The 20765-nt window shown below is 37.7% G+C and overlaps 4 protein-coding genes across 8 annotated transcripts; 2 read left to right on the top strand and 2 right to left on the bottom strand.

Moving 5' to 3' along the window:
- The first annotated feature begins 513 nt into the window (after positions 1-513).
- Positions 514-4884, top strand: LOC113754466 (transcription factor bHLH49). Of its 5 annotated transcripts, none has more exons than XM_027298889.1 (9): positions 514-811; positions 1370-2417; positions 2541-2765; positions 2883-2948; positions 3045-3113; positions 3502-3573; positions 3677-3877; positions 4071-4158; positions 4260-4884. In XM_027298889.1, exons 2-9 carry the CDS (start codon positions 1515-1517, stop codon positions 4295-4297), a joined length of 1662 nt encoding a protein of 553 aa, XP_027154690.1. In that variant the 5' UTR covers positions 514-811; positions 1370-1514; the 3' UTR covers positions 4298-4884. The 5 variants fall into 5 exon arrangements, with proteins under 5 accessions (XP_027154690.1, XP_027154694.1, XP_027154693.1 ...); XM_027298893.1 differs by having other exon boundaries at positions 4071-4155; XM_027298892.1 differs by having other exon boundaries at positions 1494-2417.
- A 1279-nt stretch (positions 4885-6163) lies between these two features.
- LOC113751116 (putative pentatricopeptide repeat-containing protein At1g68930) lies at positions 6164-8526 on the top strand. The gene has a single exon (XM_027294985.1). The coding sequence runs from the start codon at positions 6164-6166 to the stop codon at positions 8393-8395; it is 2232 nt and encodes a 743-aa protein (XP_027150786.1). The 3' UTR covers positions 8396-8526.
- Positions 8527-9391: 865 nt separating this feature from the next.
- On the bottom strand, positions 9392-11314 carry LOC113754493. Its single transcript, XM_027298939.1, has 4 exons — positions 10460-11314; positions 9929-10037; positions 9534-9854; positions 9392-9447 (listed from the first exon to the last, which is right to left on the bottom strand). The coding sequence occupies exons 1-4, from the start codon at positions 11269-11271 to the stop codon at positions 9400-9402; spliced, it is 1290 nt and encodes a 429-aa protein (XP_027154740.1). The 5' UTR covers positions 11272-11314; the 3' UTR covers positions 9392-9399.
- A 2221-nt stretch (positions 11315-13535) lies between these two features.
- Positions 13536-19055, bottom strand: LOC113754455 (putative U-box domain-containing protein 42). Its single transcript, XM_027298870.1, has 4 exons — positions 18758-19055; positions 16563-17723; positions 15709-16018; positions 13536-15238 (listed from the first exon to the last, which is right to left on the bottom strand). Exons 1-4 carry the CDS (start codon positions 18824-18826, stop codon positions 13647-13649), a joined length of 3132 nt encoding a protein of 1043 aa, XP_027154671.1. The 5' UTR covers positions 18827-19055; the 3' UTR covers positions 13536-13646.
- Between the last annotated feature and the right edge of the window lie 1710 nt (positions 19056-20765).

Below are 20765 nucleotides of genomic sequence, written 5' to 3' on the forward strand. Positions count from 1 at the left end.
AATTTAAGGAGTACTTGAGAAAGAAAAGATCCAGTCTCAGTATCCATTAATGCATCAAGAAAAGATAGCTGCTATTTCTTTTCCTTTTCATGCTAGGGGACCATCAAAACTAGTACGTTCATATGCTTGCCCGGATCCTTTAGTAATAAGGACCAAACTCGTACATGTAACGAGAATAAAAGGTACGTGACCTTGGCTAGCATTTAACTCCAGCATTTGACTTCTCAAAATGCAAATTTGCTTTTTTTTTTCCCCCTTCTTCTTTTGTGCATTTGCTGAAATAACATTTAAAATTTGCAACGTAGTACTGTATTACTTTGGAGAAAAGCCATTTGAGGTAAAGACTAATTTTTAGCTGCCCCATAATCAAAATTCTGATTGTTTAATTTACTTGTGGCAATTTTTTAACAGTAGCAGTGGCGGTGGTTAATCATCAAGAGCACTTTTTTTGATGCAGGCGTGGGTATAAATGCAGGACCTTTGCTCCCAATCTTTCTTTCCTTTTCACTTCCTTCAATTCAATTACCAAATTTCTTCTTTTTCTCTCTCCTTCCAGTCCTTAACTCCTCAATCTGATCATTATACTTACTTCTTACACATTTTTCTCTCTCCTTTCCACCCCTCCTGTAACTAACATCTTTGTTGTTCAAAAGTTTGAACAGCAGAGTCCTCAGAATCCCAGAACTTTAAGTACTAAATTTCAAGAAAGTAGAAATTTTTTTTACAAAATAAAGGAAAAAGTCAGCAGTTCAAGATTAAGGTATGCAGAGCGTATTACAAAAAGTATCAGCAGCTCAGAATCTGAAATTGGGTATCTTTCTTTTCTCACACCTTTTAGTTGGGTCTTTCTCTGTTTCAGAGCTCTGTTTACTTCTGACTAGGGTTTCTGCAGTGGTTGAATGAGTATTCATTGTGCCAAAATCAATGTCTCTGCGCAATTAATTGCTTCTGCTCACTTTTTTTAGCTTTCTACTGAGCTGGGCTTTTCTTCCTTTCTTGTTTTGGATATCCAGGAGTTTCTTTAGTGCAAATTTATAGGGACTTCTGGAAATTCAGTGGTTGCTTTGGAAAAACCGATGTTCTTCTATATGCCGTTCTTTAATATACTTTTTTGGTGCACGGACTCTTTCCAAACATATCGTTGTTTAACTCTAACTCATTGGTAATAAATGTAAGTGTGCATTTGGGATCATTTTTGCTTGCTTCATTTCAGCTATTTGGACAGGTTTAGTATGTACCTATTTCTCTGTCTAAATTTAGTAGTACTCTCCTATTTTTTACCATGGTTGGTTGAAATTTTTATCTAGTTGTTGAGCTAGTTTAACAGGTTAATGTAATTTTTTTTGGTTTCACTCTTTGCTTATGATAGGTCTTTTTGTTGAAGAAAGTGAACAAAGTTGGAATTTTTAGGGTAGTTTTGTAAAAATCAAATCTTGCTAGTCCTATCCGATTCTTGAAAGAAAACTAACTGCAACGGATTGTTATTTGCCAAGTTTGGAAGTTCTTCAAGCATAATGGATATGGCTGAAAAGGATAATATTGGACCAGAGAAGAGGAATGAAGATCTTCTGAACTACCAATCCTCGAATATGCCTTCAGAATGGCAATTAAGTGGTAATTCCCTGTCCAATGCATCCATGGGATTGATTTCTTCAGGCAATCTGGAGCAACCTTCTAGCTCCAATGCTGCAGTAATTGATTCATTGTGTCCTACTATGTGGGAACAGTCATTGACTGCACAAAATTTAGGTTTCAATGACAACAATGTTCAACATAATACTAGTACTTCAAATGCTTTGGGGAATAGAGCAGGTGGTTTGGGACCCCTGAGAGCTGGTCTTGATAGTTTAGTTGGTATGGGAATGGGATGGACTCCACCTAATGCAATGTTGAAAGGGGGCATGTTTCTACCAGGTTCACCTGGGTATCTTCCTCAGACTTTGGCTCATTTTCCTGCTGATTCAGGTTTCATTGAAAGAGCAGCGAGATATTCGTGCTTCAGTGGTGGAAATTTTAGTGAATTAATTAATCCCTTCAATGCATCTGATTCAATGAATCCATATGCTGGGGGGCTGGCATCAATGCTAGGATCTCAAGAGGCTTTGATGGGAAATGGGCTGAATCCAACATCTGAAATGCAGCCCCCAAAAAATGAGATGAACATGACTGAAAGTTCCAAACATGTTTCTTTTCCTACTGAGTGTGGGCCCTCTGAGGGAATCCCTCTCAAGAATGAGAAGAAGAGTGAGAGCTTAGTGAGGTCTCACGATGAAGCTAAAGGAGGTGTCGGTGCTTCTGGCAATGATTCTGATGAAGCTGAATTTAGTGGCCGAGGTGGTCAAGAAGAATTGGATGCAGCAGATGGAGAGTCTACTCCTAAGGGAATTGGATCAAAGAAGAGGAAAAGATGTGGTCAGGTAGGATTAAATTTATTGTTTTTGGCAGTCAATGAATTGTAGCACTTTAATTGCATATGTAGCATTTGCAGTATGCATTCACGCCAATTTTGCTTCCTCGTGATAATATTCTTGTTCGGACAGGATTCTGAACACAACCAAAAAAAGGGATCTTCACAACAAGCTGCTGAAGTTCCAAATGATGGTACTGAAGTTCAGAAGAAGGGAGACCAGAATCCAACCTCCAGCAAGCCTGGTGGAAAAAATGGTAAACAGGGACCTCAAGCCTCAGGTTCACCTAAAGAAGAATACATTCATGTCAGAGCAAGAAGAGGCCAGGCCACAAACAGCCATAGTCTTGCGGAGAGAGTAAGACTTCATGTGAATTTTGCATGTTTTATTGATCAGTTCAATATTTGCATGCCCTTATACAATGAGAGCCTCAGCATCTCCATTCTTGAGTTGAACTAAAGATTTCACTTGTAGGTAAGGAGGGAGAAGATCAGTGAAAGGATGAAGTTTCTTCAGGATCTTGTCCCTGGCTGCAGCAAGGTTGGTGCTGTTCAAAGAATTTCATATGTTCCTATGTTGTATTTACAACTCTGCAGATTATGCTTTATTTGTTACTCAATATTGGTTGATTTTCAGGTTACTGGAAAAGCTGTTATGCTGGATGAGATCATTAACTACGTCCAATCTCTACAACGTCAAGTTGAGGTTAGAGGATTTAAAGATTGCATTTTTCACCTACTGTTTCCCACATTTTATGTGTGTGTGAATGTGTGTTTTTTTTTCTACCTTATATGCGTTCTATATAGTCACAATTGTTTAAAGTTCTCTTGGACATGCTTTAATTGCTTCATAAGATTTCTTTCCTGCATCTTTAGAGCACTAATTAGTGAAATGGCTCTCTCAATCGTTCCACAAAGGTAAAAGATTTTGGGTCACTTTGACATAGTTGATGTTAAATACCTTTTACACGGTCATTGAGGATATGATGTGGTGTAGAATAGTTGTTAGTGCCCATGCCCATTTCAGATTTTATTTTTCTTCTACATGTTGAGGTATTATGTGTCTGATTGTATTTTCTTCTCTTTTTATTCAGTTCCTGTCAATGAAGCTTGCAACAGTAAACCCAAGGTTAGATTTTAACATTGAAGGGCTCCTCGCAAAAGATGTAAGAAAAACATCATTACGCAAACATGACATATTGATTGCAAAACTTCTTGTCTAAATTGGCATGATTTCTGATTCATACATATCCATTACCTTGACCAAAGGTCCTTCAAACCCGAGCTGGTCCTTCATCACTTACTTTTCCACCTGATATGAGTATGGCATATCCTCAGCTGCATCAATCACAACAAGGAATGGTCCAAGCAGGTCTTCATGGCCTGGGGAGCCCTTCAGATGTGCTTCGAAGATCCATCAATTCACCTCTGACCACCGTGAGTGGAAACTTGAAGGAACCTTCATCTCATGTAAGCCCTGTTATCATAAAGCTTTGATTTTGCATTTTGCTTGTCTTCTCTTCTTTTGATGTATCGGGGTAGACTAGGTTTTACTGATAAAATACTCTGGAACAGCGGAAACTTATTTCTTCCGAGTGGGAAAAAGGCATAGACTATGCCTCCATTCTTTGTACCCTGTATCTATACTCACAATCATTTATAGGTACCTAATGTGTGGGAAGATGAGCTTCATAATATAGTCCAAATGGGCTTAAATTCAAGTGCTCCTCTCAGCAGCGAGGATATAAGTGGTATTGGATCTCCTGATCTCACTTTTTAAAAAAAAAAAAAAAAAATCTAAAGCAGTACAAGGATGCTAAACTGATCAAAGAATTAACTTCTGCAATTGTAGGGTCTCTGGCGCCAGGCCACATGAAAGCTGAACTCTGATCGTGTTTCTTAAGTTTGTAATTTGGTACATTCTGATAATTTTTTAAAGAGGTCGATGAATGAGGATATCTCTGCATACCAAGATTAACCATTCAGTCAAAGGTTTGAGAAAGTACAGTTTCACCTTTTGCCATACAAAAGCCTTCCCCAAGTAGATGGACCAAGTTGTATCTTTGGCTGGAGCTCTACTACCACTATTGAAGCATCTTAAAAGCTCAGTGATTTTGTTCTTGTACGGTCCTTCTTGGTAAATTATCTATTACAAAATACAGCACATCGAATCTTGAATCTTCTCCCACATGGCTGAGGAAAAGCCAATGATATTTGATAATAGCGCGATGAAGAGGAGGGGTTTTGGACCGTAGAACGTAAATTTTTGGACATTGCAAGAGGAACAGGGGATGGTTGTAAGCCTTGTAATCAATTCTGGGCGCTTAAGAAGATATTAGTTGAAACTATGCTTTAATTTTCAATTCTAGCTGGAAGAAGTGGGAAGCATTCTGTGTTGCTGACCTGTTGCCAATGAAAACGATACTAGTACATTTCTTTTGGTTTTAAAACAGTGTGATGTGATTCTATTTGTGCTCGTTCTTCTTGTTTTATTTATTTATTTTTCCATTCTAAATTACAAAACAATAATTGGAAATATGGTTTGTTGGTTGAGATGGAACCTTCGCCATCTATTTCTTTCTTCAGTGTTACCTTATTAATTTCGTTGTTGATGCTCTGCAGCATGAAAGCGGGAAATCTGACAAACAAAACTTCAACTGATTTTTAAGATTGACAATCTAAGTCCAGTTATCTACTGTTGAGCTTGTCAAGTTGGTAAAACACTGATCTAGCTCTGGCTAAAATTTTTTTGGGGGAAAAATGGCTATCCAAAGAAGGTTGCTTTTGGCATATGACAGTCATGTCATCAGAGTCATAAGATGACTAGGTACAGTATGCTTGCTGAGGTCTCTATATTTATATTTACTACAAAAGATAAGACAGATTTTGAGGATGTCACTCAGTAGGAAAACTTCTATAGATTACTAATAAGAAGTCCATACAATTCAGCAGCAGCTCTGATTTTTATGAAAGCCACGATGGGTACAAGCTTTTCATACATAAAAAATTGATTCTGCAGATGTCTGTGTACAGAAAAAGACGTCCAGCACTTCGGGATTCCGGATGGAGGAGGACCAGGGCCAGGAAATGTTCATCAGAAAAATTGTTTGGACAAATTTTGTTTAGTTTCATAGGATGTAATTTTATTTGTTCCGGATGTAATTCATCTTTAACATACTGTAAGTATAGAACAAAAATTTGCGAACTTCACGTATGATGTTAAAATTAATGTAAAAGATGTGATTTGAACCATAGATTCGATCAAATTATGGCCGTGAACCTTTATGGACAGCAATCGTCCCTATCCCCTCTCTCTGAATGAGAATGAGTGACTGAATTTTGCTTATTAAATTTCTTCCCTCTCTTTTTTGCTTATTAAATTCTCTTTTCTGCTTATTAAATTCTGTTTTCTGATAACCAACAGGATACTCAAAGCCTTCAAAAACAATTCTTTGCTGTCTCCATTAATCTAATTGCCAAGGAAATATCAATGAAAATGAGTTTAAAAGAAAAACAATCTGAGACAATGAAAAAAGAATTAAAAAACCCTTGGACAATGTGCCATAATCGTTGTTCCACTATCATGAAATATAAAACGTTATTCATCAACTTCAACACGTCAAATTTTCCCAGCCATTATTCTCCTCAATTCCTTTCAAGTTCGCTGGCAATCGCACGTGACATCCCACGTGATCTAACACCAGTCAACCTAACCATAACATACAATTCCCGCCAAAACCCAACCTTCTTGCCTCTATGTCTGGTATTTCCAGTTACTGTTGTTCAATACTCAAAAACTGCTGTGAAAACAAAAATTTAAGCCAAGCTAAGAAGCTCCACTGCATCATAATCAAAACCCTAGAAAACCCAGAAACCTTTTTGCTAAACAACCTTATAAACAGCTACATAAAGCTCCACAACGTAGTGTATGCACGCAATGTGTTCGATAAAATTCCAAAACCAAATCTTTTCTCATGGAACACCATTCTTTCAGCTTATTCAAAATCAGGGAATCTTTCAAAAATGGAAGAAGTGTTCAAATTGATGCCAAAAAAAGATGGTGTTTCTTGGAATTTGATTATTTCAGGATATGCGTCCAGAGGGATGTCTAATGAGGCTTTAAAGGCTTATAAGTTGATGATAAGAGATGGGTTGGGGAGTTTGAATAGGATTACATTCTCTAAGATGCTTATATTGTCGTTGAACAAAGGGTGGATTGAATTGGGTAGGCAAGTTCACGGGCAAATCACGAAATGTGGTTTTATGTCTTATGTGTTTGTGGGGAGTCCTTTAGTAGATATGTATGCAAAGTCAGGGTTGATATGTGATGCAAAACAGGTTTTTGATGAGTTACCTGAAAGGAATCTGGTCATACATAACACGATGATTATGGGTTTTTTGAGGTGTGGGATGGTGGAAGAGGCAGGGCATTTGTTTAGTCATATGACTGAAAAAGATTCGATTTCATGGACCACAATGATTACAGGGCTAACACAAAATTGTCTTGAGATAGATGCAATTGATTTATTCCGAAATATGATGTTGGAAGGATTGGCTGTTGATCAGTTTACTTTTGGGAGCATTCTCACTGCTTCTGGAGGTCTTATAGCACTAAAAGAAGGTAAACAGATTCATGCTTTTGCAGTTAAAACCAATCATGTTGATAATGTTTTCGTCGGCAGTGCTCTTGTTGACATGTACTCAAAGTGTAGAAGCATTACGTCTGCAGAGACAGTTTTTAAGAGCATGCCATACAAAAATATTGTCTCTTGGACTGCAATGGTTGTGGGGTTTGGCCAGAATGGGTACAGTGAGAAAGCCATTCAGATCTTTTGTGAGATGCAGAGAATTGGGATAGAGCCAGATGAATATACATTAGGAAGCGTAATTAGCTCCTGTGGGAACCTAGCTAGCTTGGAAGAGGGAGGCCAGTTTCATGCTCAAGCACAAGTTTCAGGTGTAATTTCCTTTACCACTGTTGCTAATGCACTTGTAACACTCTATGGTAAGTGTGGAAGTATAGGAGATTCTCATCAGATGTTTAATGAAATGAAGATTAAGGATGAAGTTTCTTGGACTGCACTAGTATCAGGTTATGCGCAATTTGGAAAAGCCAATGAAACAGTGGATATATTTGAGAAAATGTTGGCCAGCGGACTACAACCAGACAGTGTTACTTTCATTGGCATTCTTTCAGCCTGCAGCAGAGCAGGAATGGTAAAAGAAGGGCATCACTATTTTCAATTAATGGTTGAGGAATATGGAATAAAGCCAATGGTTGATCACTATACTTGCATGATAGATCTACTTAGCCGTGCCGGGAAGTTAGAAGAAGCTAAAGATTTTATACAGAAGATGCCTTGCAAACCTGACGCAATTGGCTGGGCTACATTGCTGAGCTCTTGCAGATCTCGTGGTAACATAGAAATTGGGAAATGGGCTGCAAAATATCTTCAGGAACTAGACCCGGAAAACCCTGCTAGCTATGTTTTGCTCTCAAGTATGTATGCGTCTAGAGGACTATGGGGTGAGGTTGCTCAATTAAGAAGAAGAATGCGAGATAAGGGTGTCAAAAAGGAGCCAGGGTTTAGTTGGATTAAATACAAGAACAAGGTGCATATTTTCTCTGCCGATGACAAGTCCAGTCCATTTTCAGATCAAATATACAATGAACTGGAAAAGTTGAATCTCAAAATGATAGATGAGGGATATATTCCAGACGTGAGTTCAATACTTCATGATATTGAGGAGTCGGAAAAAATAAAAAGTCTGAACCACCATAGTGAGAGGCTTGCTATTGCTTTTGGTTTGCTTTTTGTCCCTCCTGCCTTACCCATTAGAGTGGTGAAAAACCTCCGAGTATGTGGTGACTGCCACAATGCAACTAAAATTATTTCCAAGATAACCCAGAGGGAAATCCTTGTTAGAGATGCTGTACGCTACCATTTGTTTAAGGATGGGAAATGTTCTTGTGGGGATTTCTGGTGATGGATTTTGTAATGCTTGAAACTCTTGCTGATGGTACTGCAACTTGGGAAGGGTCATAAAAGTAAGGCATGGTATGGAATGAATATGAAAAAGTTGCTCCTATGCCAATCTAGTTGGTTTTTAATCTTGTGAAAAGAGTGCATTCTGTGAAGAAACCATTCCATCATATATTACATAAAAGACGGACAATAATTTGGTTTGTGAGGGTGCTTAGCTAAGATGTTTATCCATCTTTTGAATGAGGGGTGGCTTGGGAAATCTTCCTATCAGAATCTTTTTCCACGAGGTAAAAGTTCTTTTTCCTCTATCTCTCAAATGATACGTAAATTTTGCTTGAAACATTCCGGAAAGATATCCATCAATAAGAAAATGCACATCAGATGACATTACAACTGGATTGTTGACAATTTCGATGTTTATATTGCAGAAACAGCATCTGATTCATAATGATTTTAAATCCCTAACATGCTTCAGATGTCTCATTTTTTCTTTTCTGTTTCTGCTTCTTTGACATTGGGATAGATCATCTATTGCTTTGGAATGGAAAAGACATTCTTTGCTATAGATAGTGAGAGATATTTCCAGCTTCAGCTGAAGTTTTCACTGGATCATGAAAGAATGTACTTCTTTTCCAGATGGATCATCCAGTGGATGATCATTTTCCAGTATTAATGGATCAAAAGATGACAGCAATTGTTTACAAGTTTTATTTTGCCTTCCTAGTTACAGTAAAAAAGCAAGGAAACTTCACACTCTTGTTTGTTAGTACACTACTCAATGTGGTTAGTTTTGTTGCATGAATTGTCTTGTCTATTCGAATTTTTTACTTTTGGAAAAAGAGTTAGTATTCGAATGGGGGTAAAGATGATACAATAAATTCTTGTGCAAGGAAATAATGTTCATGATGTTGTGAACTAAATAGCTGAGAAACAATATCCAGAACTAGAATATGACAGTAGAAATGCACAAATTACACCTGTTTACAGATTTTGTAATATACTAATTTAGTCCTTTTGTGATAATTTGACAGACTCCGATTGATTTTGCTGATTCTGCATGTGTAAAGAAGAGCTCTTTAGGATGAGAATTTCACAGTAGAAAAGCACCAGAAAAGTTGAAGGAAGCCTAAAAGAAATACCTGCAATTGGTTGCAGATATCAAGGACTTCAGGTAGTGGTGCCCAGTCTCCGAAGTTTCTCTCAATGAACTGATAAGCAATGCCAGTCTTTCCTCTGCCAACTATGAAGAGGCCACCTTTTATCTCACCTTCCCCCTTGAAGTTATGCTCCAACCCTGTAGCCTTGGCTTTCTTATAATTTGCAATAGCTTGAGGATTTAAGAGGAACCCTGATATAAATTTATCTTTTAGAAGCTTTCCTCCGCCCAGTGCTTTAAAGAATTCCATTCCTCTGTCATAGACCACACCACCACCCCAATAACGGGGCCAGAAGTCTTTTACCTATAACAATCAAAGTAATAGTTTAAGTTGTGTGAGAAGACACGAGAATATGTCAAAGGTGACTAGTAGAATACCTCTGGTTCTATGTGCTCGTGAATAACTGCAAACAACTGAACCCCGATTGCATCAAAGATGGGTTTTCTGGAATAAAGTTGATGAGCTTCAGCTCTGCACATGATGCACCTGTTTTGTTTTTTGCCCCCATTTACAGAGAAAAATACTGTTATGCGTGATTTTTTAATGATGTAAAAGAAAATCAAATGCCAAATCTGTCCAATATCTGCAGTGTTTGAATAAGTACCTACCTGGAAACACAGGATGTATAAGGTGCCTTCTGCTTAATACCACGTTAGACTAAATATGTTAATAAGCTTTCATGCAATATCTTCAATCTGTGCAAATACCATATTTTGAGAATTCTGATACTTATTTTTCAAGGTTTTGTATGGGTGTTAAAAATAATTAACTTTTTGTGCATTTTTGTTTGTACTTGGTGCAAAAAGCTTTTAGACCTTGAAGCAATTTGAATTGAGAAATGCATAACCTGGGCAGATATACACAAAATATGATGATGATGATCGAACACAAATTGCATTAAGGCTTACCCTGGGCGCCGGAGGCAGAGGAGAATTGCTGGTTTATCACGCCAGAGTTCTGAAGCCTTCATGGGAGGTGTCTTGCTTTTCACCAGACGCTCCATTCCAACCTTATATTCTGGGGTAAGTTTCTGAACTGAAACATTCTCAATTGCTGATAGTGGAGCAACATTGTCAACAACAGGTGGAGGCTGTACACATCCACATGCTCTTGGTTCAGCAGGCAGTGAAGCTACAATACCTTTAAAAACATGTCCATCTTTGATCTTAAAATCTGCCATGGACTGCTCAATAGAAATATCATAAGCTACACTGGGTTTTACACTTGATCTTGTCATGCTTGGACTTCCTCTTGAGTTGATGGACGAAGGCCGTGTCTTGTAAATACTGTTATTTCTGAGAGGCCCAGAGGTACGTTTCCTTGGTGTGAGATACGCTGATGCTGACAAAGGATCTACGGCCCGTGGAGTCGTTCTGTCCATAAAACGAACAACGTGACCTCTTTTCATTCCAAAATGAGTTGAAAGATCTCCCATGCTCAAGTTTAGAAGCTCAGGAAGGCATTTCCTAGAGGCCTCCATGTGATCAGCATATTGCATTAGTGCACGATCATGCAGGTACGATCTGATTTCAAGTGCATCCTTCAGTAGGACAAGATAATGATCTTTAGATATGAGGAAAAAAATTATTATTTCTTTAGCAAAAACAGAAGAGTAGATTAATTTGGAAAAAAGAAAAGAAATTATAACAGAACGTCTAGTGGTGAGTTTTCTGACAAAATTGGGTGTTAGTAGATGACAGTATGGAAAAAGGTCTGACATTACTTATTTGGCAAATCTGGAAATCAAAGAGACATCAAGTACAATTCCCTTGTTTGCAAAAACATTATTGGAAACTCTTTTCGAAGATGGTGCGGTTAAGGACTTGATAAGTCATTCTTAAGGAAAACTTCTACTGAACGGTCTGAACTAGATTATGAAACAGAGATGATTTGATAGTATGCCAACCTTCTGCTCTTGAGTCATGTTTAAGGAATTCATATCTTCTGCATTCATGAGCTTCAAAGTCGGTACATCATCCCAACCATCCTCCATCAGCTTTGAGGTAATTGCCTTTAGGGCTCCATTTCCAACAAAGTCCTCCATTGAGAAAGAGCCCATCTTCTTGGCCCTCGTGAAGCAGACTCTTATGCAGCAATTATGCACGCAATGTTTGAGAGCAAAGGAAAAGATGGAGATAAGGAGAGAATAGTTGAGAGGAGTTTGATTTTTTCCCGCAAACTTGAATGTCCTCAACTTACATAGTAGACAAAAGAGACCTTGGCTGCCTAAATTGCTGAAGCTTGACAGTGACACGATATATATATATATTTTTTGACGAAGTCTACTCTAGAAACATTTTCATCAGAAGATCCCAAATTTCGTTCACTTTTCTTGTTTAATTCGTTGCATGATGTTGATGAAAAAGTTTTGGGCTGTCTGCCTGCATATTTTCAACCGGAAGATTAAGTTCCAGACAGCACACATATTATTGTATTCACTAGTCAACAATATGTTCCTTTTTCCAAGCTAATGATAGATTGTCGACTGAGTTAAAACTACCTGTTTATTCAGATATGAAAAGGGAAAATACTATATGACTCATACCTGCCCCCCTCCCCTTGCACTCTCATTTTAAATGTCAGTTGAATCTGATGTTATATTTCCTCGAGGTGGCTATTCGATTGTTTTGTTTGAAAAGCCCGCAAATTTGTCCATACGAGCAGTAAAACCATGCAAATTTGAAGACCACCAACAATACGTAATATGGCTTTGAATATCAACACTTTAATATGGTAAGGCTATCATTTTTGTAGAGATTCCAGTGCAATAGGTTAGATTGAAAATGCAAGGGAGATTGAGCAAAAATATCCTTTGCATAGGAAAATTCATTCTTGATGAAGTTAATGGTTTCTTCTATTTTTGTAGCGATCTGATATCCTGTGTCAATAAGTAAACAACTGCCGTCCTAAGCCAGCTGAAAGCTTCAATCTGGAATGCCATCTGGAGAAAAAGCAAAGATCTCCTTTACAACTTGGTTTTTGTCAGTACTACTAACTTAATGGGAACCTATCTCGTTTTACATTCCAGAACGGGTTAGTTGTGTAATCATGCCAGCCGGCATCTTAGTAGCTGCCTCCAAATGTACCTATTTTGGGACTTGGCGTTGGCTGATGTGACCAGTAGTTGTGGGTCGCATGCAACTGTTGTTTTAAAGTCTGTACAAGATACTAGCTCAACGTATGCATCGCCGCCCTTATTACTGTTTTTTTTTTTTTTTAAATGTAAGTGGAAGGATTTCAACTCGAGACGTCTCAATTACATCCTCCATCGACCTTATGACTAAGACATAACTCATATAGGATAATTTAAACAAGATATAGTATACCAGCAGTATCAGAGACGTGCAAAATACATTCTTATTATACCTTGATAGTAAAACTTTTGTCCTGTATAATTATTCAAACGTTATGATTCTTGAGAATTAGCATCTGGACTTGTCAGTTGTAACGAAAGGTGTAGGTTATTAGTTTCTTGTCATACAAAAATTGTTTGTTTAAGACATTCAAAAGCTAATTTAGCCGTCACATAAATTTAAAAACAACATAAAAGCCATATACACAGCAAAATTCTTGCCAAACAAACACTCCATCATGGGTGAAGGAAGATGTTCGATTGACTAGTCTTACACAGCATTAGCCAGGAGAAAGAAACCAAGAAAACAGGAGTACTGAGCTTTGTATGAAATTGGCAGGAAGAATATTATGGACAAGGAGGTTTTGATGACGGAAGACCGCAATATCAGATGGTGGTTCCTTCAGAAGTAACAAAAGTTGCTGAAAAACAAGCCAGCTTATGTAATAGCTTTTCTTACGTACGTATTTATTTTGTATGCAATTAACCCCTCTAACTATAATATTTTATGTGGAATTTTATTACCATTGCTGTTTCCAATACTCCTGTACGGCTTGCATATGTCAAAATATAAACCTCTAGTCTTTACTTTGGCTTCTAGGTTCTCGAAATCCTGCTAAGTTAAAACTCCGTTATTCCTAAAAGGCATGCATAATTTTCGTAACTTAGCATGCTGAAGGAAACAAATTCACATTTTTGTGTCAACATGAATTATTTAAGACATTTGAGCTAATAAGAAATTTTTACATGGTAAAATTGGCGGAAATAGTAGGCATTTTATTGAAATGCCTCAAGATTTTCTCAGCCATTTCCCTTGTGCGGTCATCCCCATGGTGGAATGCACTGATTAGTGTTGTAGGAAACAATCTGTCCTCCGATATATCAGAAATTGTTTCAATCCCACCTTTCAAGAGGAACCTATCTATCATCCAAAATGATTTTTGCAATAGGCCTTCTTCTTTGTGCTCCTTCACAATATTTAGGACATGCTTGATGGCATGCATATCAGATAAGATTTTCACACTCTTGTCCACATCAACCTTGTCATCCAACAGTGTACATAGTGCTAAAACGGCAGCCTGAACCACCTCCACATTGTCATGGTCTAAGCAGGACAAGAGTCTGTCAATTGCATTAGCATCAATCAGGCAAAAGGTGTCTTGTGAAGAACAAGCTCCTCTATGAACTGGGCAAAGCGGGATCCTTTCGTCCTTAAATGAGCTGCATGAGAAAAACTTGATCAACATGAAAGCTTTCCTGTACCTGTTTTTCTTGATCTTGGGTGGTTTTGAAAGAATGACTGATTGCTCCGACAGATTCTTGAGCCCAAAAGCTGACAACTTCTGAACTTCATCGCTGGATGTCTTCATGATCAGTTCAGTAAAGAGTGATGTGAAGTTGTAGTCTCTCACTAAAGATAGTACTCGATAATCATACAATGTAGTTGTAAATCTCACAAGCGTGCCCACAAGGCCTTCAAGATAAGTGCTTGCATATCTGCTTGCCCTTGTGCCTGTCCTTTGTATCCAAGTGATGCTTTCAATGATTTTTGGGACTGCGTTTTTATTGAGCAAAGCTAGGTTGAGTGTTATGTTTTGATGGGGAAGCTTAGCTAGGAAATTTGCTGATACCGCATGCTTCTCAGTGATAAGACCAACTTCGGTTGGATTTGCTATTAAGCTCTCTGGTTGGCCCTTGGTTTTGCATAGTCTGTCTGATAGAGTGTGCCCCATAAATGATGCGAGGATCATGAGCAGTTTGATTGATACAATCCCAAGTTCTTCATTCGGGTTGTTTATAAGCTCAGTCAGATTGTAACTAGCTTCCGTTCCTTTGACCACAGAAACAATGGTAGCAGATGCTTTGGGGAACTTCAAGAGGCATAACAGGATCCTGATGAGATTGATGCTGAAATCTTCTGGAGTCGAGTTTTTTATCCACAAGATGATGTTATGGATAATGTAATCTGAAGCCATTGTGTGGCCATGGACATTTACTTGGAGATTCTCCAGCTCTACTCCGGACTCAAATATATTTGCAAGTATTGCCGCAGCCTCATTCTTTGAGTTTACTGGTTCATCATGAATTGTTCTTGCAAACATCTCTTCAACCATGATTTGCACAATCCCTGCCTCCAAAAGTATTGCATGATCAGGTTGGTAGCAAGTAATTTGTCTCAAGGCTTTAAAGGCTGCACTTCTGCTGAGAGAACTGCCACCGCGTACCATGTTGATCAAAGCTGAAGAAGCCGTCTCAGTGATATAAACTTTGCTGTCTGGACCAGGACAATTTTCACCAAGGTAGCATGCCATCTCTATTTTCATCTCTACACTACCTGTTGGTTTAAACTTTGCACAGTTTAGTTCGCATGCGTAATGGATATTTTATGTCGTACAAAATAATGGCCGTGGCTCCCCTTAACAAGACTTGCACATAGCCACCAATTGATGGGAATTGGAGTTTGGGAAGAAAGGAGCTGGAAATTCAGTAGCTTCAGGCCAGAAAGATATGGATATTGTGGAGGCAGACAAAAAGAATCATGTCTAGCGCCCAATGAACATGGATAGTTGTGGCTAAGCCAGGTTTTATGTGTTGCAGAAACCAGGAGTATTGAATGACTTGATCTACTATAATATTGTATATTGATAATTGTTTCCCAACTTTGTTGCTTACGCTACCTAAACTCACGTATAGGGATACAGGTTGAAGAACATTTTAGTATCTTATATTAGTCTTCCTTTGTCAGATGATAATGTTTTTGGAAGTAAGATAGCAACGAATTCTCCAGAATATTTTGGATATTACCTTCTGTAAGATGGTTTAACAGTGGTCCCCAGTACCCGTTTTCTGCCATGAGTTTAATGTTATCTGGTGATTTTTCCAGATTCTTTAAGATTTCTTGAGCTGTTACTGAAGTGTATTCATCTGTGGATTGCCTGTACGTTGTTGTTATCAACATCAGGATGCCTCCAGAAATCTTGGCAATTTTGATACAGAAAAACTGGCATTTGGAAAGCTCAAGCAAAAGTGTGGCGGATGTATGCCTAATAGGCTGGTTATTACTTGAAAGCATCTTTATTAGCTTTGAAATATCAACCACCTTGGAAACAGTTTCCTGCACATAAAATAGCCGGCAAACACATTACTGCTACAATTTGTTTTGACAATGCACATAGTTCTTCTCGAACATTTTTTATCCTCCCCTCCAAAGTTCTTCAGACAATTGGATGGGTAACAGCATATTTGGTGGAATGGGAAATACAACAGATTATTATGTTCTAATAACTATGTGCATGTAGGATAAAAATGCAAATCCTGTGCAAATAAAAGAATGAAGAGGAGTACTGGATAAAAGATGCTCTAACGTTTGGAGACAGCAATAGAACACTACCCTTAAAAGAGTTCCTTATTTTATTTTGAGATCTAAAATTATATGGACCTTTTGAATCTACTCTATTGTCTTGAAAGAGTAAGCAACTGAACTTTGTCCTGATCTATCATTTCTTATTGCTAGGAGGATCAGATTTGTTTTTCCATTAAGTTAATTGAACTCTGGTTTTAATAAATGAGTAGAAGCATCATAGTAACACAAATTCACCCTGAAGCTACACAGACAAAATGATGGAAATATTCCAAGTTAAAGGAGAAGAGAAGATCACCTTGCCATCATCATCAACCTTGGCTAGTTGATTCAATAGCTGTATGGTTGCACATCTTACATCTCTACTTTTATAATCCAAAAAGTTGGCAAGCAATGGAATGATCCCTATACTCCGAATTTGCACGCTCTTGTACTGATTGCTTTGGCACATAGCATGCAGATCATCTAGTGCTTCAAGTATCATGTTCTCACTGCTTGCCAATGACAAAGCTGCCCGAGCAACCTTCATCCTTGCTGCGTCATTTCTTTCCTTCCATTCATCTATGGTTCCTTTCAAGGCAACATTAGGGTTCAAAGTTTTGCTTCGCAGCCTCTGCCCCGACTTTGGGCAGGAAATTTCCTCAGGGATCTCAAACTTACTAAACCACTCACTTATAGCTTTCCTTTCATATGTAACTCCGCTTTCTATGGTTACTGGATCATCCATGATCTTGTTTGTCAGAGGGCAAAAGAAAGTTTCATACAGAGGCTCCAGGTACTGAGCCATGTCTGGCAAGCGTACCAAAGATACACCACTCCAGCTGTCGCAGTTTGTGAGATTTCTGCTATTTGTTGTTCCAATGCTATTGTTCACAGAGAGATTGGATGTACTCATGGAATCTTCAATATCAATAGAATACAGATCTTTTTCACTTTCTATTGACTCCTTATTCGACATATCCTCCAAAGCCAGCTGTTCTCGTCTGTCAAGCTCTCCATGCTTTGAACCTTGATTTCCAGTAACTACAAATTTAGCATTTTTCATTTCTTTAGAAAGAGAACTAGTAGCAATTTCTGTATAGTTTCTTTCTCCTTTTGTTGATTGTGGTATCAAACTAAGGTCTTCCCCCATACTTTGAATGACATGTTCTAGCTCTTCCACAATAGTACTTACGCCTGCACTGTGAAATTTTTGTGCCAATTGTTGGCATTTGTTAGTGAGGTCTTTGGCCAAATCAATTCTTCTAGATAGAGACTTCAGTATCTCTATTGTGTTTGTTGGATTATTGCTATCCATTTTTAACTCCATTATGACAGCAGAAGCCCGATAAAGATAGGATCCAAAATGCATGAAAGCATCCTGTTCTATACCTATGCACACCACCGCTTCTATTATTTCTGAAATAGAAGCCAACAATGATTCAGCCACTTCAATGTGCACTTTTCCCCCCTCCTGAAGCTGGAAAAACTTGGAATTGTTTTAGCTGGCTAATGCAACAATTATCTTCGACATTTAAGAACTAATGCATAGCAGAATCGTTTCTTGTTAAAGTCACAGGATTGTGCATTTCGTGTTTTAGTATTGAACTCAAATAGCATATGAAATAGGACTCGAACTTAAAAATGCAGAAACATGTCATTTGAGGCAAGCATAAGTCCATTTATTCTGATTTTTCTACAGAAACATAAGGGGTTTACAATAGTTAGGGAATGAAAAGTATAATCGATCTAGTCTCTCCTTATCGTATTCTGTACAGTAGAAAGATCATTTGAGCTTTAGTTCTTAATCAAATAGACAAATTTAGTGAACATCAAGGGTAAGGGTTTTGTTAATGCTGAATTCAGGTACAGTAAGGACAGATTCAACTGAGATCTGCACTTGAGATTGGCACTAGATGTTCAAGGAATTGATAGAAGGCATTGCATAGAGTACATTCATAATTAAGCTTCTTCCTCCCCCTCTTAAATCGAAAAGAAAGAAAAATTGCATAACTGATAGAAACCTATCTACCCTTGCTTCAGTGTGCAAGCATAACAGAGTTCCTCTTGCTTAAGCTGCATGGAGAAGGATGGTCAGCTATTGTTAGCATTACACACCACTGTTGCCTGTTATTCAATTCCCTAACAGCTGGTTTGCACCTACTGTTTTCTAGAAAGGCTACAGCCTGCATAAACTGTACTTAAATCAGATTTCTACCAACATCTACCAATATCTTTACTTATGATTTCTTTAATCAGATTGACCAGTTTGAGTCTCTGGTGAAATATAATGACTAAATTAGATGGGTACAAAATTCAAGCAATCAAAGACTAGCTGTTAGAAGTAGACCTGTAAGAACTTACAAGGAAGTCTATAATCTAATTCAACTGTAGTAGAATTTTAACATCCAAAAGCTTATAAAGCCTGGAGAAATGGAAACCTTTCCACCAGTTCCATGATAGCAGTATCAAAGCATGTAAGGAAATTCGTTACCGACAAGGAATGATACATACCAACAGCCATTCTGAGCCATCTCCTGGCATGACCTTCCCACTCTGGCAGCGTGGAAGCTTGAGTTGCATGTTCTATCAAGTCTTTCTTCTCTGTTGTTGAAGGGGGACTATACAATTGAATTATTACAAGTGTTATCATTGAACCGGTCAATGAATTCTTCTAGTATATGTCTACCGTCTTCTTACTGAAAGCGATCCAAAATAGAAGACTTTGTTTTACTAAGAATATAATTGTCATATTGCAATGCAGGGATCATGTAGTGTCAGATAGAGTTTGTTGTTAAAAGCTTTTTGAAAGATTTTGAGATAGGAAGGAAGTCATTGACTTCAGATGATTACTTGGTTATATAAAATTTGAGTAGTTGGTGTTTTTTTCTTCCAATGTCATTTCAATTTATTGACCTTATTGTTATTTGGTGAATGCAAATAAAGACGGTGAAATCAGAGGTGCATCTGTCGTACTTGGTCGCAGGAAAAAAAAGTAGATAGAAGTGAACAAGGGTAGTCAAATCAAATGACCTCTACTAAGGTTGTATGGCTTCTATTTCTCATGCAGAAATGTTCTCATCCCTAAATGTGCTTTCAGGATGATGTTTAACATACGTTGTAAGTAGACAAATTCAACAACGTTTGATGGACGTCCCTCTCTGTTGTGGTCCTGTGGAAAAGAGACCTTTTCAATTAGGTGAGATGGTGCTATCAATTACTAGTGTTATAGGACATAATATAACACACGTTTTCACTTTTCAGTTCCCTAATATTGACTTGTTTTGTGCATGAAAACAGAGGGAAAAAAAAAAAGGAGTAAGGCCAATGTTAGTAGCAAAAAGATACTTTTTCTTGATATTAGTAAATCTGAAAGCTCAAGCTATCTGTTTTCTTGTTCTAAAGATTCATGTAATTTGAGAAAAGGTTTCTAAAATTCTGACAAAAATTAAGAAAAACTGCTATTATCGAAAAGGCGTTGGTCTAATGGTTAAAGTTGAAACTTTAAAAGGTACAGGTTCTGGATTTTAATTTCCTTGCCCTCTCCTCACTTCTCAAATTCCATCCTTCCCCTGATAGAAATTTTTTTTTTTTTTTTATAAAAAAAAGCTGCTATTTACGTTTCCAATTTTGAAAATTCCAACTATGACTATACCCAAATTTTGCAATAATTATGATTATATGTAACTTTTACGTGTTTGAAGTTTAGAAATGCAACAAATGGGGAAACGTATCTCAACTATAGGCAAGCCCAAAGCAAACGCTAGACAACACGTAACAACAGGAAGTGTGGGACCAATGGGCTTTGAATTTTTTGTGACTGGCCCAAAGTAAAAGCTAAACCACACGTATCGAAGGAAGTGAGGAGCTTGTGGGCTTTACATTTATAGTGTGGACCGTAAAATTTGTTTCGTCATATGGGTCGAGCTATTTTTTTTTTTTTTTATTTCACAATCTTATCCACAAATCTGGTTCAGAATTCAGATCTGGGCAAATTGGTCCGAAACACAAAGAATAAGGGGAAAAAAAAAACAAAATACCGAATACACTATTTATTTTTATCGGTACTATTTGCTTTCTAATGTGCCTAATGCAAATGCATCATAGTTTTATTACTAGCATGGCACCGAAGGATAATGCATTTGTAGTTTTGAAATTAGTTATGGAATGAGTTGTCTTTTTAAACTTTTAGTTATATTTCTAATAGATGAGAAATAAACTACCATGCAATCATAAAAAACAAACCAAGCAAAGTTAAAAAAAAAAAAAAAAAAAAAAAAGCAGTGCACTTCTGTATGCCCGCATGTATAAATTAACAAATATATACATGTGTAGGAAGAGGTTGTAACACAAGCAGTGCACTTTACTTTAGACTGGGCAAGATTTGCTGGTCAACAGCAAGAGAAGGGAGGGAGGGGGAAGGATGGCCCTATCTTGTTTGAACAATACCAATAGTACAGCTAATAGCAGTAACTGTTACACTGCTCCTTCTAATGCTATAATCAACAATATCCGGAGTAGA

The sequence above is a fragment of the Coffea eugenioides genome, chromosome 11 (genome assembly GCF_003713205.1).
Source record: "Coffea eugenioides isolate CCC68of chromosome 11, Ceug_1.0, whole genome shotgun sequence".
Taxonomy (NCBI): Eukaryota; Viridiplantae; Streptophyta; class Magnoliopsida; order Gentianales; family Rubiaceae; genus Coffea; species Coffea eugenioides.

What these genes read in the sequence shown, in the direction of transcription:
- LOC113754466 (XM_027298889.1), top strand. Translation starts at nt 1,515, where the DNA reads ATGGATATGGCTGAAAAGGATAATATTGGACCAGAGAAGAGGAATGAA. An exon ending in AGAGGAAAAGATGTGGTCAG is followed by an intron (nt 2,418 to 2,540) that starts GTAGGATTAAAT and finishes TTGTTCGGACAG; the next exon opens with GATTCTGAACACAACCAAAA. An exon ending in GCCATAGTCTTGCGGAGAGA is followed by an intron (nt 2,766 to 2,882) that starts GTAAGACTTCAT and finishes TTTCACTTGTAG; the next exon opens with GTAAGGAGGGAGAAGATCAG.
- LOC113751116 (XM_027294985.1), top strand. Translation starts at nt 6,164, where the DNA reads ATGTCTGGTATTTCCAGTTACTGTTGTTCAATACTCAAAAACTGCTGT.
- LOC113754493 (XM_027298939.1), bottom strand. Translation starts at nt 11,271, where the DNA reads ATGTCAGACCTTTTTCCATACTGTCATCTACTAACACCCAATTTTGTC. An exon ending in CTCTGCCTCCGGCGCCCAGG is followed by an intron (nt 10,038 to 10,459) that starts GTAAGCCTTAAT and finishes AAAACAAAACAG; the next exon opens with GTGCATCATGTGCAGAGCTG. An exon ending in ATATCTGCAACCAATTGCAG is followed by an intron (nt 9,448 to 9,533) that starts GTATTTCTTTTA and finishes TTACACATGCAG; the next exon opens with AATCAGCAAAATCAATCGGA.
- LOC113754455 (XM_027298870.1), bottom strand. Translation starts at nt 18,826, where the DNA reads ATGCAACTCAAGCTTCCACGCTGCCAGAGTGGGAAGGTCATGCCAGGA. An exon ending in AGGTTGATGATGATGGCAAG is followed by an intron (nt 16,019 to 16,562) that starts GTGATCTTCTCT and finishes TTTTATGTGCAG; the next exon opens with GAAACTGTTTCCAAGGTGGT. An exon ending in GTTAAACCATCTTACAGAAG is followed by an intron (nt 15,239 to 15,708) that starts GTAATATCCAAA and finishes TTAAACCAACAG; the next exon opens with GTAGTGTAGAGATGAAAATA.